Below are 19,177 nucleotides of genomic sequence, written 5' to 3' on the forward strand. Positions count from 1 at the left end.
AGCTTAGTAGAACCACGTAGAAATAATTTTGGTTTTTGGCATATGGACTATGGTTATATTCTTGACTTGAGTAGAACGACCCACAACAAATTTCATTAAACATGAATATTGATTGGCAAAAGTCGTCAGATATCTGAACTAACCATTAAACAAGGGAAACCCTAATATTGATTAGCAAAAGCCTTCCTATATGAGATATCTGAACTAACCTAGAAACTTATTATGAATGTGTATAGGTAATCTAGAAACTTACTATTAATGTGTATAGATTGACTTAGGGATGATTTAAAGTTATTATGAATGTGTATAGCTAACCTAGAAACTTACTATTAATGTGTATAGATTGACTCAGGGATGTAAATCATGACAATTGCTTAAAAAAGAAGAGAATTACGAAGATTTCATTGTTTCTTCATAGTTCAGTATAATTAGTACAAATTTGTAATTACATTTTTCTGTGCTATGCAAGCTTGACCTATTTTGAATTTAAGATGAGGAGACTGTGGGTTTTTTTTTTAAGAATGTGAGTATTCCTTTCCAAGCTTTTGAGAGTGTGAACCAACAGCATTTAAATTTCACTTAGTTTTGCACCATCTCCCCAATTAATATTATTTGAATATTAAGTCAGTTTTTAGGGTTTCATCATTCAGATTACTATTACTGGAATGCAATTCAGGTCCTTTTTTTGGGCATAGGCTCCTTCGGAGTGATTTTTGTATATATTCTGAAATGCATTATATGATTGATGTTATGAACCTTCTGTAAGAGGTGATCTTTTAATTCTATCCTATCTTAAATCTGTGTATACTTCTTATAATCTTGAATAGATCTACCTATCTAACCCATCTAAAATTTATCCATGAAAACTGAATAGAATAGAGTACACTCCTCTCCTTTATATAGTTCAGGAGGCAAACCCTTTGTTGAATCAACCATGCTGGGAAGAAGGCAATACCTGTGTTTACTTCTATTTTACTTCTACATTCGACACTTTGCAGAATATGTCAAGTGTGATTCTGCCAATTGTATTGGGAAGAAGGCAATACCTATGTTTACTTCTATTTTATTTCAGCATTTGACACTTTGCTCAATATGTCAAGTGTGATTCGGTGCGGTTCAATATAGACATATAACTTTTTTTTGCAATCACAGGTGGTTAGATTAAAAAACCTACCCTGGACACTAATCTGAACATTCACCAATCAGAGTTTAAATATCTTGTCATTCAATACTTATAGTTTCCATTATTAACTAATGGATTATTTTTGGGACAACATCTCATTATGATGAATGTCTCAACGGCATAGGAAACTCGAAAGCTCTGAACATTACTATATAATTAGAGTAAAATGCAAATGAAACCACTAATGAAAAGGAAAAAACAAAACACTTTATTGCTGACTGGTATCTTATGGAGTTTATCTCTGTGATCCACAATAGTTGGTATGAGCGACGTCTATCTGGTTAATCAGAACACATCTAATTTGAAAATTTGTGTGGCATAAAGCTCCACGGTGTAGGTGGGCTAATCCCATGAAACATTACTCTTCAAAACATCATACAACTGAGGTGGAAATTGCAAAAGATTATTACTGGATGCTGATCTGGGACTAAGGTGGTGGCCATTGGTAATGTTGTGTTTCAGAAATATATCTTCATGATGATCAGTAGTTGCTTCTGGTTGGAAGAATGAGAAATTTTGGTAATTTGTCTTGGGATCGCTAAAAGCAGCTGTGATATCTGAACTTGATGGTCTTACAGAAAACTCTGCCATAGGAGACATCTGCAGCATGCAACTTACTAGATCAAGGGTGCCCTTCAGAGATAAAGGATCCACATGAGAATAGTAGTTGTTGGGTAACTCCAGATTTGGCAGACCCATTGATTTTAAACCACAGAAAGATGGCATTGATTTGCTAGACTCCACTTTGTCTCCATCTAAGCCCGTAGCGTAGGAAGCCTCCATGGAAATTTCCACATTCTTTGGCTGGAAATCACGGTTGTAGCCTTGATAATCACTGGATTGAGAATTAGAGAGATTGCTAGAAGTGGAAGTCTGGTTTCTAGTTTCATTGGACTGTTCCTCGGGATCATGAATGAAGTTAACAGCTCCCATGCAGTTGCCCGAGACCATGTCTGAATTCATGGGTGAGCTGATAGATTCCACTCTTCTCTCAGCCAATGGAGGTGCCCATGCATGAGACAGAGCTCTCTGTGAAATTGTGTTCTTTTTAAAAATTCTGCAAATAGCCCATGCATCCTGCATAAAAACGCCACAGCAAAATTGTTAAGCATGAAAAAATTTCTAGGTTCTACATTAAAGGATTTTTCATTGGAGGAAGGAATTTAACATACATTAGGAGGCAGATTCTTGTCTAGGGAGCCTTTAGAATCTGCTGCAGTTGGAAGACGAAATTCATGCATCATCCAATCGGTTTTGATTCCTTTGGCTGCCCTCCCTTTGTAGAAAACAAGAGATTTTTTTAGGCCAATGCATTTGGTGCCATCAGATGAGTAAATTGGTCGGTCTGTGCCAGTGGCTTTCCAGAAACCTGCAGATGTTACTCTGTTGGGTCGAGCACTGTTGCGGTACTTCCTGTCCCTTGGGCAGTAAAAATACCATTCCTTCTCTCCGATGGAAGCCATTTCTTCTTGTATAAGTGCAAACACCAGCATAGTATATTAGACTCAACCCTAAATTATTCCGTAACACTACTATCCTTAAAATTTCAGTTGTTCCTCAAGGAATTAATTCAACTAATTGTTGGGAAGCTTTTCTCCACAATAAAAACATAGAAAAGTGATACAGACTCTGCATAGATTATAAGGGTACAGAACAATTTAATGTGCCTCTATCTTCTTTTTGGTTTTACAATACAAAACTAGATTCTAAGAAATATCCAGAATTGAACAAATATCAGAGAAGGATAAATTCAACATACTTGGAAGGTCCCATGGATCATATTTGTAGATATCTAGCTGCTTGATGAGCTCAATTGACAGAGGTCTCTGTTGCACTTTTCTTCGGAGATAGAAACCAACCAGTTCCTCGTCAGTAGGATGAAATCTGAATCCTGGGAGCATCATCTCATCAGCCTGGTCTATATCATCTTTCTGCTCCATTTTGGACACAAAACAATCCTGCCCTCAAACGATTTATATATCTGATCACTCTCTCTGTCAAATATTATTGAAATCCCTTAACATGTATTCTCAGACCTGCACATGACCTGAAAACTTAGATTACTCTTTTGGCGCTGATACATGTAAATCTCCACCCAAGCTATTATGGCACCTTGTGCATTTTATTGTGAACTTTTAGGGAGTTGAAGCGAAGGTTAGGCCGCTGTTTAGGGATTTGCGTGCTTCAATGCACATGTAACCATGACACCTCCGCAACATGGGGAAATGACCTCAACTCACTAAAACATAAAATCCCAGTAAAGTCCTGTGAACGTGGGAGACAGTCACCGCATGCGGCTATCGAAACATAAGCAGCATACTTTATCGAGCATAGAGGCCTTTTAGTTGGGTTTGAGAAGCTATGAATGCGATGAGGGGAGTACAGATATTAATTGGGTCGGAAAAGCTAGGTATGCGATGAGGAGAGGAGAGGTGAATAAGGTGGTCAGTATACAAAACGGTAAAATATAAATTTTTGCATATGGTATTTAAGGAATTTGAGTAATTTGAGGTATATTTAGGGTAGATTTTGGAATATGTTTGAGATAGGATGAATAATGATCACAGATTTGGGTAGTTTTACAGTTGGTCTATAGTGTTTGAAATTGAAGTTTTTATTACTTTATATTTTAGGGGTCAGGCGTGGTTGAAGAAGTGATCTCTTGTCTCTACATTTTTTAAGTAATTTTTTTGAGTGGATCTGCAAGGTATAAATATTTCATGGACATAGTAGTCACCAATCTATGGGTCCGTGAAGCCATATAGAAAAAAATGATTTAGATTTTGGAATATATTTAAAATATGAAGAATAATGAAAAATGAGGTTACTAATATTTATCAAATTTCTAAAATATTTCTCAATTTGCAATTAAGTTAAGAATGATCATCTAAAGAAGAGGTTAGTTATTATAAGTTTTGGAGTTTTTGATGGGAAAAATAATTTTTTTGAATCTTAATCTTTTGTTTTATATATATATATTCAGTACCATGAAAAACTTCTTGACATTAAGATTAGGAAGAGTTCACAACTCAAAATTACTATTCTACCAAATCTTTGCCCAATTTTAGACCGATTAGACCGAAATTAAACTTGAATATAATTAGAAAATCTGTGTTTTCTCCATAAATTAGATTGAAAAAGCTAAATATGAGAGGAGGCCAGGAGAGTAACCGTGGTCACTGGTCATCATACATGTCACAATTTTTTTTTTAAATATGATATATACATCTCATGGTAATTTTTAAATATGATATATAGTAATATAAAAAAGGAGGTTTTCTAGTTTTATATGGATATAGTCTTTTAGTTGAATTTTTAAAATTTAGCATTAAAGTGGAAAAAAACACAATTTTAAATTATTCTGATATTTCACAGGCGGACTCATCACAATTATTCAAGGAAAACTATGCCACCTGGAATAACCTTCTCATGGTCAGTAAGGGGGCAGGCTTTCACTCCTGCCAAATGCATCTTAGTCTTGAGTAGTTACCTCTTAAAAAAAACGAGCTCTTAACCAAATAAATTTATTTATTTATTTTTATTTAAAAATACAATTTAAATTATTTCACAAAAATTGAATCTCCACATTCCTTGCCAAAACAGCGACAGGGTTAGACTGCTCCAATTTTTCAAAACAGTGACAGTGTTAGACTGCTCCAATTTTTCATTATGGTTCGCGTTTTCTAAACAGTGGAATTTTTGGGTATGATCACATTTTCATTATTATCCGACTTTTTCAGAAAAGTTGAATAATGTTGTTAATTTTTTCGTAATTTGATAAAATCTATAGTTCATTGGGTCCATCTTTTTCTGTATCGATTAGATATTCAATTAAGACCTTCCCACCATGGATACCATTCACAAATAAGATAACAAAAAACGAGGACCATAAGAGAAAACTATGACCCATATTGGTTTAGTCTTTCTGGCTCATTGAAATATATGGCAACAATGATGAATCTTGTGCTGGTTTCTAGAACCCAATGTAGGCGCCATTGCAGAAAATATGGAACACAAACAGACAGGGCCATTGACGTGGACTTGACTTACGGGAAAGCCTGGTTGAGTGGCCGCCATAGACGATTTCGGAATTCACATCTTACTGGGTCCCGAGGCAGACAGATAGCTGCCCTTACCAATATAGCTTTTTTATATTTTCAGGCACGAGAGAGACCGCACTGCACTTTTCCATGTACCCATCAAAAACCTTTTGGCTGTGTCACTGACTTTGCTGCCATTTGCGTTTTATTCCAATATACCTCCGCGTCAATAATATCGCACTAACCTCCCCTATACGATTGCAATTCTTCTCTTTCGACTCAATTTCTTAATTCTCTTTCGTGGACCAATTGCTGAAACGCCGCTCGATTCGATACCAGTTCTTATTGTTTTGCACAATGCCTTCAATGCCTTTTTGATTCTCGTTCCGCTAACTAAGCGGTCAACAATGGAGCAGTTGACTGCATTAAATGTAAACACAGGGGAATCTTCTTAAATTTCTGCGGCCGCCACGAAAACTCAATGCAAAACGATGAACTTTCAACCCATTTGTTTGAAAGGGCACAGTAACTTACTGCAAATCGATGAACTTTCAACCTAAGCTTTTTTTTAAGGGCGCAGTATATTGTTTTAAGTTTTTGTGTGCATTTTTTTGTTAAACTAGTCGTGAAAACAGTTCATGTATGCATGTTAATTTATTATCCTTATTCAAGGAAGATCTGGTTTTATTGGTGATTTGAAAGGGACAAATTCTTACTCTTATTTAATTTATTATTGTTATTCAAAGAAACCAAGTTTTATTATCAGGGATGGAATTTGACTAGCAAATTGCTCATGGGGTGATTTGGTGGTCAAATACAGGCAAGAAATTTGCAAAACCGTCAAGAGGTGGGGGGCGTTCTAATCATTTTCCAGTTTATTTAGAACTCTCTAAGCCTCCTCCAAAGCCGCCAGCACCCTTCAAGTTTAATGCATCTTGGTTGCAAGAAGTTTCTTTCAACAAACTATTTAAAGAAACATGGAGACATCTCGACAAAATCACCTCAGAGGATAAAGGGTTCCTGTTCACGGAAAACCTCAAAAGACTGAAGAAAGCAACAACTATATGGGCGAAGGACAGAAAGGCAAAACAGAACGAGGAAATAATCTGCATAAGTGAGGAACTTCAAAAGCTGGAAAGTATAGAGGATGGATATGCGACACAGGAATCAAAAGAGAGGATCCTATACCTTGAGAAACTCAAAAATCAAATTCTTCTGGCAAAAGAGGAGGAATGGAGGCTTAAGAGCAGAGCAATCTGGCTTAAAGCAGGGGACGAAAACACGAGTTTTTTCCACATCTATGCAAAAGGGAGGAAGAGCGCAAACACTATCTGGAATCTAAAAAATGATGAAGGAAGGGAGGCAAAAACATTTGAATCACTGTCAGCGCTAGGGAAAAGCCATTTCCAAAACTTATTTGCAGATCAAGGTGAGGTCACCATCGCTGAGGTTATCAAAACAGCGCAATGCTTCCCTAGGTATGTGGAGGAGGAAGAAGCGGAGGAGGTGATGAGCCCAGTAACAAAGGAGGAAGTTGAAAGTGTCATCAAATCTATGGCAAAAGAAAAAATCCTCGGGCTGGACGGATGGACCATAGAACTCTTTCACCATTTTTTTGATCTGATAGGAGCAGAAATAACTGAAGTAGTAGAAGAGTCCAGAAAGAAAGGAGAGGTTTATAGTCCTTTCAACACAACATTTATAGCCCTCATCCCAAAGAAGGAAGTTCCCGAAACCTTTGAAGATTTCAGACCTATTTCATTATGCAACAGTATATACAAGATTATTGCAAAAGTGATTGCGATCAGAATTAAACCAATTCTGTCAAGGCACATTTCAATTGAACAATTTGGTTTTTTGAATGGCCGACAAATCCATGAAGCTATATGTGTGGCGCAGGAGGTACCGCACAGTGTAAAGCAAAAGAACAAGAAGGGTGCAGTTATCAAAATCGACTTATCAAAAGCTTATGATAGGATAAATTGGATATATATCTGTTTGCTTCTAACTCATTTAGGTTTCAAAACGGATTTCATCAGCTGGATCATGGGGCGTATCACAAACGTCAGCTATGCAGTTCTCATCAACGACACAACCACTCCATTCTTCAAAGGACAGAGGGGATTGAGGCAAGGTTGTCCCTTGTCCCCTCTGCTTTTTCTTTTAGTTGCAGAAGGTTTAAGCCAGCTGATTCAAAAGGCCAAAAGGGAAGGCAAGGTAAGAGGTATAGAAGTAGCAGTCAACATGTTCATATCTCATCTTCTTTTTGTAGATGACATATTGGTTTTCACAAATGGAGATTCTAATGAAATAAAGGAATTAAAAAACATACTTGATATTTTCTTGAAAGCAACTGGAATGCAGATAAACTCCAGGAAATCTTAGTTAATAGTGGAAGGACTAAACAGACAAGAAAAAGCACAAATCTATTCATTCTTTCCTTATGAAACGAGTAATATGGAATCCCCCTTCAAGTATTTAGGCTTCTGGTTGAAACCCAACGCCTATAAGAAAGAGGATTGGAACTGGTTGATCGCCAAAATTGAAGCCAGAATCTCACATTGGAGCTACAAATGGCTATCCAGAGCCGGGAGATTGACTCTAATCAAATCAGTGCTACTGGCCATTCCAGTATACTGGGCAGCCTTAACATGGGTTCCTAAAGGAATCCTGGAGAAAATAAGGAGAATTTGTAGCAGATTTCTGTGGGCTGGCTCAAAGGAGAACTCTGTTCTTCCATGGGTTGCCTGGGAGAAAGTGGCAAGGCCAAAAGATTGGGGAGGATGGGGGATAAAAAGCCTTCCTGACTTCAGCCTCACATTGGCAGCCAAATCAGGCTGGAGACTTATAAAGCTGGAAAATTTATGGACAAGAGTGGTAAAAAGGAAATATATAGACCCGGTTCCTTTAGAAGAATGGATCAGGAACCCAACAAAGAACAAGAAGAATGTCTCGGTGGTATGGAAAGCAACTGTGGAGTCATTCAAAGTGATCGAACAAGGATTGGCATGGAAGATTGGGAATGGAAGGAATTTGAAGATAGGGAAGGATCCCTGGGTTGGCTGCAATGAAAATTTTGCATTATCCCCCGGGTTAATCAGTCACTTAGAAAACAAAGGCATACTCTTCTTAAATCAGGTGGAAAAAGTTGGCCACTCAACCATATGGGGACAAGCTTGGAAAAATGGAGAAGACCTAGACCTAGAGCATAGATGGTGGAATGAATGGAATATTTATATTCAAGAACTCTCCAGATCAAATGTCAGATTGAAAGACAGCCTGGATCAGTTGATCTGGGCCCATGCAGACACTGGAGAGTATTCTCCAAAAAGTGGATATAAATTCATCATGTCTAGGAAAGGATGGGGAACTCCGGAATGGTGGCCGAAGCACTTATGGAAGCTCAAATGTCCAGCAAAGGCTAGACTTTTCTTTTGGTGCATTTTAAAAAGGAAAATCCCAACTTGGGACATTCTTCAGTCAAGATATATGCATGGTCCAGGGAGATGTACCTTATGCAAATCTGAAGCTGAATCCATCAACCATCTGTTCCTATCTTGTTCAGAAACCAAAAAGATATGGGGGGAGGCAGGAAAATTGATGAATAAAAGGGTCGAATGGGTAGGTGAAAATCTGTTTGAGGTGTGGGAAAAATGGTGGAAACAATATCCTGAATGGAATATGCGGAATCTACCTCTCATTATCTGTTGGGGGGTTTGGATTGCTAGAAACATGAGTATTTTTCAGGATAAGGAAACCCTGGGGACAGTCACAACAATCCAAAGTGTCTCTATCTACTCAAGTATCCCAGAACCAGAGGAGAACAAATCACAAAGACAAGTCAAAGCCGTACAACTAAAAGAGGGCATTCCCTGGGCATTTTTTGATGGTGCCTCGCAGAACAATAGGGCAGGAGTAGGAATAGTCATTCATGTAAATACAAATCAGTTCCTCAAAGCCTGAGTTGGACTAGGGACAGGATCAAATAACTTCGCAGAAATGTCAGCTTTGAAACTACTTCTCTATTGGCTCATCCAAAGGAACATCTTCACAATTCAGATCTTTGGAGATTCACTAAATGCTATCAATTGGGTTAATGGGCAAAGTTCATGCAAAAAGCAGATTCTGAAACTTTTGCTAGAAGAAATACAGGTATTAAAAAATTCCTTCAACAGTTTTTCTTTATGTCATATTTACAGGGATCGTAACGATTCAACCGACAAACTTTCTAAGGAAGGTTTGCAGCAGAATCTGGGCAACTGGAAAATTGTAGAAGAAAACCATGGACAGATTCTCATATCGGATCAGCCGCCTCATTCCTAGATACTTGGTTGCAGTCACAGCTTTATTTCATACATATTTTTGTCATACATATTTCCTAGACTCTTATTATGAAACTTTGAAATGGATAAACTCAGAACTTAATATCTTTTGTTGTAAGGGTTGTTTTCCTCTCCTGAGGAGACCCGTTTATTATGATGTTTTTGCTGCCCTTTTTTGAAAGGGATGTTATGGTTTATGGCTGGACAGTGTTAAGCAGCAGGTTAAAACTGTTTTCAGTAGCCTCTTCTTGAGAACAGATGGTCCTTCCTGAAGGTAGGACGTTTTTTATTGCAAAAGCAGTCTTATAGCAGCAACAGAAATGCTTAAGCATATGTAATGTAACTTTTTATCTCTTCAATAAAAAGTTCACTTTTTCTTCGGAAAAAAATAAAATAAAAAATCTTATATATTATAATAGTTTATAAAATATTATTAATATTTTATGAAAATAAAATGGTGTACAAATTAACACAAACCATAATGTATATGAAAATTAATATACAAATTGGATAAATAATTATGATGTAATATAATGAAATTAAAATATTATTTTTATAAAAATTTTGTGATTTTAAAATTGAGATATAAGTTTTTATAAATTGAGATATAAGATTTTATAGCTAAAATGTATTTCTTTCTTAAAAAAAAGCTAAAATGTATTTATTATGTTAAGGTTTTTTTTTTTAAATTGCAAAATTAAACTTTGAAATAATATCTATATATAATAGATAATAATTATGAAATTGATATAGTTTATGAAACATTTCTATTATGAAATTAATATAGTTTATCAAACGTGTCCGACACAGAGTCTTGTGGAATTTTGAGATACAAGTCTTTTAAGTGGATAAGTACACAAATGTTTCAATCTGTATAAAAGTTTTGGCCATATAGATTTTGAGATATAACATATAACATAATCACATAATGCATAATAATTAAGAAGTTGAGACAATTAACAAAATTTTATGATGAAAGCTAAGTAAATGTAGTATTTTGGTGTAAATTTTTACTAGTTAACATTATATGAAGGCATTGTTTATATATACTTTATCATTTCAATTTACATGAAGGCATGGTCTATATATACTTTATCACTTCAATTTACATGAAGGCGTTATTATGAACATTAACTTTTAGATGTGATACAATAGTATATCTATAATTTTTAGATGAAAGTAAAATTAATTTATAAGGTATTATCTGAATTTAATTTTAATTTTGAAGTATAAGATTTTATAGATTAAAATTAATATAACATATATTTATTAATCTAATCTCTTCTAATTTTTTTTGGTATATGTTAGTTATATATATATAAATTAGTTGATAATATATTATTATTAATTTTTATAGGTTAAAATTATAATATATATTAATCAATCCAATCTCTCTTAAAAAATTTGTATATGTTATACATGTTAATTTTGAAATATGTTATATAGGTTAATTTTGAAATATAAAATTTATATGTAAAAGTGATAATATATTATTATTATTTTTTTAATGAAAATTTTATATATAAAAATTAATTTTGAAGTATAAAATTTATAAGTACGAGTGATAATATATTATTATTATTTTTTTAATGAAAATTTTATATATAAAAATTAATTTGAAAAGATAAAAAATATCATATAAATTAAAATTAATATATATGTATTTATCAATTTAATTTTTATAAAAATTGTGGATATACAAATATTAGTTTGAAAATATAAAATAATTTCATATATGATGATGATAATGGTTAACGTCCACTGAAACCAAACTTTGGTCTATGCCACACAAAGAAACAAATTATTTAGTTTTACGATAATTGTAAAATATTATCTTTGTAAATTTATATTGAATTTAATTATATTTCCTAGTTTCAGTGGTATATATTTTTATTTATTTATTTTTATTTTTTATTTTTTTTAATCTAATTATTCATTTACTTTATTTTTATTTTTATTTTTAATTTTTAAACTAACTTTTACCTTTATTAGCTATGTTCTTTATTATAGTTTTATATATTTTTTATTTTATTTTTATTTATTTGTTTTTCCTCTTTTATTTTGATTTATTATTAATTTTGTCTTTTCAACTAACTTTTACCTTTACTAGCTATGTTCATTCCTTTTTTTCTTATTTTTATTTATATTTCTCGTTTCTAATTCTAACTAACTATTATCCTATACCCTATGTATATTGTTATTATAATATTTCTTATAACTTATAATTTTAATTATTAAACCTTTTAACTAACTATTAACATTAGCACCTATTAAATTATTTTATTTATATAAAAATTTTATATATTTTAAAGGAATAGTCATCGAATATAACTATATTATGAAAATGACTTTTTAACTCTGGTCCCAAAGTCAAAATTAGCCGTTGGTCAAGATAGCCGTTGGGGGCTCCGCTCATACTATTTAACTTGCTTAGCTGGATCTGTTTCTTCAACTTGTGCTAACGATGAACCTTCGAAACGCGTGGACACAGGTCTTTCCTCATGTGATTTACGCCGAAGTTCTTCTTACAACTATTATGGATCACAGAAGCCTCAATTCAATAATTAAATTTATTTTTATTTATAAATATTTAAACAAACTCATAATTATATAAAATTTTGATTGTAAAATATTATTTTTGTAAATTTATATTGAATTTATTTTTGTTTATAAATAATATATATATAATAGTATAAATTTTATTTATAATAATTTATCAAAAAATCTGCTTATTGAAATTAATATTAATTTAAAATAAATTTAATTTTAAAATAAATTTTCATTATTTTAATTAATAAATGTATTTTTGTTCTTTGGTCAAGTAATGCTAGTGTTGACATAGATTGTATCCCTAACTTGTGAGTTCAGTGCAGTAGTTCAGACGAAAAACATTTAGATAACATAGTAAGTGCCCCACACCCACTTTTAATAGGAGTTGTCTATAATGCGACTTTTTGGAGATTCCGGTGGAAGAAATTGAGGTTAAATCTTGATTTGTCGCAGTTAAAATGGTTTTTTAACTGCATATTTGGATTCAGCACCCTCCAAAACCTCTGGGACGCTTTCATTGTGCAGAAACTAGCTATCAAACTTGCGATTCCAATAAATTCCTGCCGGATTTCGACCGGAAAAACCACCAGAAAAACTTTCAAAAAATCACGTTATAAACAACTGCCTCTTAATATGACTAATGACTAAATTTATATATTAATTGTAATAATAATAATATTACGATTTACAATGTCATTTCTCTTTGTTTACACTTTACGAGATTCGTTTAACCTTCTACTGCGGTCACATGGGGATGCCAAATTTCTGGCTGCTTGCATGGTTGGCTTCGAAATTTGTTGCCGTATCACACGTGGGGTGACGCAATCCAAGGACAATTGTGAGCTAATAACGAACATCTTGACCAGAGATCAGCGCTAGACCTACTCTTGAAACATGGGAAGGGAGAGCAATTAGTCTGCGCTGTTAATTGCGAAATCCAACTGCGTGGAAATCTAGAGCCGCCATTGGAGAAGCTGTCCAACCACATGCGTCCCACACGCGAATAACGCGCAGTTCGTCTCACGTGAACACAGAGATCTATGTATACTACTCAGCTTAGAAATGCATGCGATACAGTAAGAGTACGAAACTTTCGACACGCCTACCATGTCTGCGCTGTGGAGACCATGAGCGAGTGCAGATAATAATGGTTGACTATCACAATCAGATTCAGAGTTTTTGGGAAAAATTAATAAGCTTTTTCATTACCATACCAAATTGGACAAAAAAATTCATGTAGCAGTAGAGTTTTATAGTTATATTTCAGCAGGTTTCATAATTTTTGTCAACAATATCTCAATTCAATGCCAACTTTCTTCTTCCACAAGTTATTTGCCAAAATCCAACTATGACAAACCATGACTTATACAATGCCAACTTTCTTCTTCCACAAGTTATTTGCCAAAATCCAACTATGACAAACCATGAATTATACAATAAAATTATACGATCCGGTAAATTTTGACTCACATTGTAAATTCTGATGCCCGAATTTATAAATTTTTTTTATTATAAAATAGATTTTAATCGTTTTTCTAAATATTTGATGAGATTGGATCAGATTTTAGGTATAAATGATTGTTGTATTTTAAGCTTTGGAGGATTTTTTGGGCACATTTTCTGGTCTTATAAAATCGATTTTGATGGTGTTTCTAAAATTTTTATTACATTTTGTGGTCTTGTAAAATCGATTTTAATGGTGTTTCTAAATTTTCTATTAGATTGGCTCTTCTTATTACATTTTGTGGTCTTATAAAATAGATTTTAATGGTGTTTCTAAATTTTTTATTAGATTGGGTAAGATTTGAAATATAAATGAGGGTTGTATTTTAAGTTTTTGTAAGATTTTTTTTTGGATATATTTTTAGTTGAATTTTATTTTAGCCAGTTGTTAATTTGGAATTATAAGTTTGATTTTGAACTCTGTACAATTTAAACATTTTACTAGTTTTTTAAGTGGTTGAATTTATTTATGCATATAAAAACATTTTTTATGTTGATAGACATATTTATTTTGGAATAGGGCTTCTCCAATTTCAATTTAATTATCATTGTTTATTAGGTAGATGGTAAGGATTAATGTTCATAGAATATTTTTGATAGTATTAATATAATTAAAAATTAAGATTTATTTTCTAAGTAATTGAGTCTCAATTAAAAAAATGTCATATGAAATGAGTTATGGTTTATTGGGTATATGATATTGATAATCCATGGTATTGGCCCATGATATTATAACAAAGCCCACTTACAAATTATAATAAAGTAGGGGTAAATATCATCTATTATAATAAAGTAGGGGTGAATATCATCTTAAAAACATTAATACATGTTTTTCTAAAATGTATATATGTTTAACTTATATTAATTGTTTTAATATTAATACTAAAGTTGTAATTTAAGTAATTTTTATGATTTTTTTAACTTTAGCAACTTGAGATGAGATGTATGATAAAATAAGTGTTTTAATATTTATTATTGAGATGAGATGTAGAATAAAACAAGTGTTTTAATATATTATAGAGTGATATCTATAAGCATTTATTAACCATTTATTTTAGGTCACCCACCATCAATAACTTATGAAGCACCCAAAATCTTTAAATTTGACAACCATCACTTGGATTTTCAAAAAATTCAGGGATTCATGCAAAAATTTCTATTATTTTCCAGACATATATATATATATATATATAAACTACATTTTTAATTTATATAATTACCTTAATAATAAAATTAAGGAAATAAAAAAACTCCAAAGACTTTAAATAATTAAACTTTGCTATTAATAACCAGGGAAACTCCAAATCCTGACGTTCTCACTTTATACATCAACAAATTCCGATGCCAAAAAGAGAAAATTTATGGTTAAACGATTGGTCTCTCAGTACACGGGTCAAAGTGGGTGGCCCTCTATTCTCTTGGATTCTATTCTCATCCGATCTGATTTTACGAGCTGCCCTCGGCCCGTGCAGTTTGCAGCTTTTCACATTCCCATTAATATTTTATGCCGTCGAGCCTTCCGGTCCGTGCAGTTTGCAGCTTTTCACATTCCCATTAATATTTTATGCCGTCGAGCCTTACATTTCCAATGTGAGGTGACGCAAATATTTCGAATGCCGAAGTCGAGGCGTGGACTATTGAGAAGATAAATATTTGAGTGCCATAGAAAGATGAAGGATGTGCGCCTAAATTCAAACACCATGCGACCAGCCAGAGGTGGGAGGTGGGATCTTGATATTTTCAACTCAATGGACCCGGGATTTCCAATGCATTGTTGACGTCGATACCTACGTTTCCCTCGCTCCCATTTTGTCAACGTAGGCTCACACCGGGGAAATATATATATATGTATATATATGAGACTAACCGTTAGAAATGGCAGGCATATCTTCTGGAAGCTTATACTGTCAATGCCAACAAAGGCCAAAGGTTGTTTTCATTGTGTAGCAGTACAAGAGTGTGTGCAGTCGTCAAAGGCCCACACACATCTCTTTGCGTTTTCATTATTTCAAGTTTCAACAAAGCATAAGTCGCTCTGATGAATTGTGGTTTAAAGTGGTATTAGTGGCATTTTCAAGTTCAAAACTATTAGAAATATTTTTTTTTCCCTGGAAAAATCGTAATCTTTCATTATACTTTGAAAAATTACATATTGTAGATGCATGGTAATGCATATGCTAGAGTCTGTCAGCTTGATGACTCAGCAATATAGATATTAGATATATCAACCTATTTGACCGGATCATCACCCAGGTGTTCGTTAATAGTCCATTTTATTTTAAATACATATCCCATTAGAAATACCCTTATAATCACAAGATTATAATATATAATATAACCCAATTGGACTTTTTAAATTTATAAATCAATTCAAACTCCAAAAATATCTCTACAGCATTCCATAGCCCACGATTTTTCAAAATTTCTTATTAAACTTCAAACGAAACTCACTTGAAAAATACATTAAAAAAAAATTATATCATAAGAAAATACATTAATCAAAATATATTCAATTCAATATATATATATATATATATATATATATATATATATAAAATAAGAAAAATGATATTAAAAAACATATTTAAGAATAAGAGTAGCATAGTAGTTAGTACCTACAACTTAGTTTAACAAAACAAATAAATAATAAAGACAAAAATTTCGTGACAAAAATAAAACAACTAATAAAATATTATATTATTGAATGTCATCACAAAAAATTAAGAAATATGATTAACTAGTATTGTTTATATTTGAGGGAAGATTCTTTGGAGCAACTACAGTCTCAAAAAGCTTTGGTTACCCTAGCTGCAGGGGTTCGGGGGTTACTTTTACTGTTAAATCGAAATTTTCCAAAGGGCTTCTAGCTATTTCAAGTTTGATTCCACAAAGACCTGTAATTTGAAGCTTGAAATAATCCAAATCGAAATATTTTAAGGCCATGTGCTTGATCTGCTCTCAAACCTTTGTTTCTCTCTTGGACAGTTAGGGCTCTAACTGATTAAAAGCAGATTTCGAGAGCCATTGTCTTTTTCCTAGTAGGATCGAGGTTTCTCTGGGGCGGATTGATCTATTCCCTGAGGATCGTCTTTGTTTCTGGACGTTGGTTTTCCTCACCGCAAGTTTTGAAGGATCCTCGTCATTTATACGAATCTCCTTGGGCGTTCTCTGCAGCTGGAGCGAAATTCTTTAGATGGATTATCCGTTTTGATCTGGAAGAAATGTGAAAGCCTTCAGCGTTGAATTAATTCCTAGCATATCTCTTGGCTACAGGATCGAATTCTCTTGAGGAGCGTGAGTACTTTTATGGGAGTTATCTCCTCAGCCGTTCACATTCTTCCACAGGGGCATACATAAGCTTGGGAATCATTGATCGGCCTTGATCCAAATGGCTTCAAACTTCGCGAAGATAGTTTCTGGCTCAGTTCCGTCTGCCTCTGGGGGGCAAGCTCCTACCCATATCGTTAGTGAAGCCCAAGCCCCCATTGTCCAGGTGGTCCAAGCCTCATTCGATGAGGCTTTGAAGTTTTATGAAAGTGCCCTAATCTGCGGGTTCAATGGTTTTTGGTCGCTGCTGGCATCTCTCCACAGTTGGATCTCGGAGGTATGGAAGTCTGTCATTTCTAATGAAATTAATATCTACCCCTGTGCTAGGGGTTTCTTTATAGTAGATTTTGAAAACCTTGAAAGCAGACAATGTATTCTAGATTTCGACCCTTGGTTTTGGGAAAACTCAGGCCTATTCATGAAGCCATGGAACCCATCATTCGATCCCTCAACAACAGTCATAACCTCAGTACCAGTTTGGGTGAGATTGCCAAACCTACCCTTGCATCTCTGGAATATCTCCTCGCTAAAACCCATTGGAAATGCAATTGGGAAATTTTACTGCAGGTGCCCAAAAACAGAGAAATATGCCAGAACCACCTATGCACGCATTTGTGTGGAAATGGACTTCAGAGAGTATTCTTCCTTGATTCTTCATTTGAAGATGTCACATTCTTAGACATAGTAATGGGTGACATGGAACAATGTAGACTACCAAATCCAATGAGAAAAGTGTGATATGTTGTCAAATTTAAGTCCTCGTGATCGACACTATGGTGATCTTGCAAATGCCTTGAATGGGAAAATAATGTGATACATAACTTGTACAAAACTCTTGCAATTTATTAAAAGGGAATGCATTACTTTGTAGATTCCAAGTTTATTCTTCCATATTACTAGAAGGGAAAGTGCACACATTTAAAATGTGATAGATATCTTTCAAAATGCATGACCACTTTTGAGCACAAAGTCAAAGAAGGTGAAAATCTAAAATTTATCATGAATTGAAATAGATTCTATTCATTTGATGCAAGAAAGGTGGCTTGTGGTGACCTGGATTTTCCATGGCCTACAAAACCAACTTCTTCATATTCATGTAACGAGATAACCCATATGCTTAGTCTCCCTTGTAATAAAGGTTAGTTGATGATGTACTTCAAAGCTTCATGACCAACATAAAAGTGGAACTTTTCAACTATCAAAAGGTAGAAAAACTTTTGAATAATATAAACCATAATGAGAACATCATTCTCAATGGTCATATAGTTTCTCTTTGTGAAAATGAACTTTGCGTTGGAAAACTAAAGAACATGATTGATATGATCATCATAAGGTTCAGTGAGGATAAATCCAATGGGAGGTTTGAGGCATTTGTATGGACGTGAAAAAATTGTTCCATTGAGATGGTACCAAGAAGGGTTTCTTCACTTAGCACCCATATTAATGCATGAATACGAGGAATAGATATGGAGTAGCTAGTATAAAAATAATTGAAAGGACATATAGATATGCACACTAAGTTATTAGAACATAAACTAATATGCTAAATAGGAAGTGGGAAAAACAATCCATAAACTTAATATAGATATAATTCTTAATACAGCTATAATTCTTGTTATAAACAATCATGTTTTTTCAAGGTATCCAAAATTATCTTTATTATCAATTAAACCATACAATAAATATAAGTATACTGTGAAGTGTGGTGGCGATAAATGATTATGAATTGTGTGGTCAAGTGTATTATTATTACTTACTAATATTTGTAAGCAATTAAAATGGGTAATAATATTGGGTAAAAGTATGAAGGTGGGTTACATTTTTGGGTTAAATGTGGCGATAAAATTTTCAATTTTTTCCTATTTTATCAAATTGAAGCCCTCAAAATTCATATAAGCACTGTGAATTTTGATTCAGAGTAAAAAGACAATTTGTGGAGAATTATATTATTGTCTTAATGATATTTTTGGCAAAAATATTTAGTTTCTTATAATATGTCAATTTTCCATTAAATGAAATGTTTGTCCTTGCAAATTTTTACACATCTTAAGATGTATGTGTGTGTTCACATATCATAACTTAGTCTAAAATGTGTCATTTTTAATATATAAATGTGTCATTTTTAATACATACATATATATATATATATATATATATATATATATATATATATGAGCATGATTTACACGAGGGAGGTGAGTTTTTCATATTAAAAAAAAAAGAAATTATGCAAAAATATATTTTTTATTATT

General features: G+C 33.3%; 1 protein-coding gene across 2 annotated transcripts; it reads right to left on the reverse strand.

The window, feature by feature from the left end:
• Positions 1-1,368: 1,368 nt before the first annotated feature.
• Positions 1,369-3,415, reverse strand: LOC149143701 (uncharacterized). 2 transcript variants are annotated; one of them, XM_089448037.1, is made up of 3 exons: positions 2,943-3,415; positions 2,356-2,648; positions 1,369-2,260 (listed from the first exon to the last, which is right to left on the reverse strand). In XM_089448037.1, exons 1-3 carry the CDS (start codon positions 3,121-3,123, stop codon positions 1,526-1,528), a joined length of 1,209 nt encoding a protein of 402 aa, XP_089304163.1. In that variant the 5' UTR covers positions 3,124-3,415; the 3' UTR covers positions 1,369-1,525. The 2 variants fall into 2 exon arrangements, with proteins under 2 accessions (XP_089304163.1, XP_089304162.1); XM_089448036.1 differs by having other exon boundaries at positions 2,356-2,651.
• Between the last annotated feature and the right edge of the window lie 15,762 nt (positions 3,416-19,177).

Source organism: Pinus tabuliformis, chromosome X (genome assembly GCF_031772625.1).
Source record: "Pinus tabuliformis cultivar Carrire ecotype Pingquan chromosome X, CPIR1, whole genome shotgun sequence".
Taxonomy (NCBI): Eukaryota; Viridiplantae; Streptophyta; class Pinopsida; order Pinales; family Pinaceae; genus Pinus; species Pinus tabuliformis.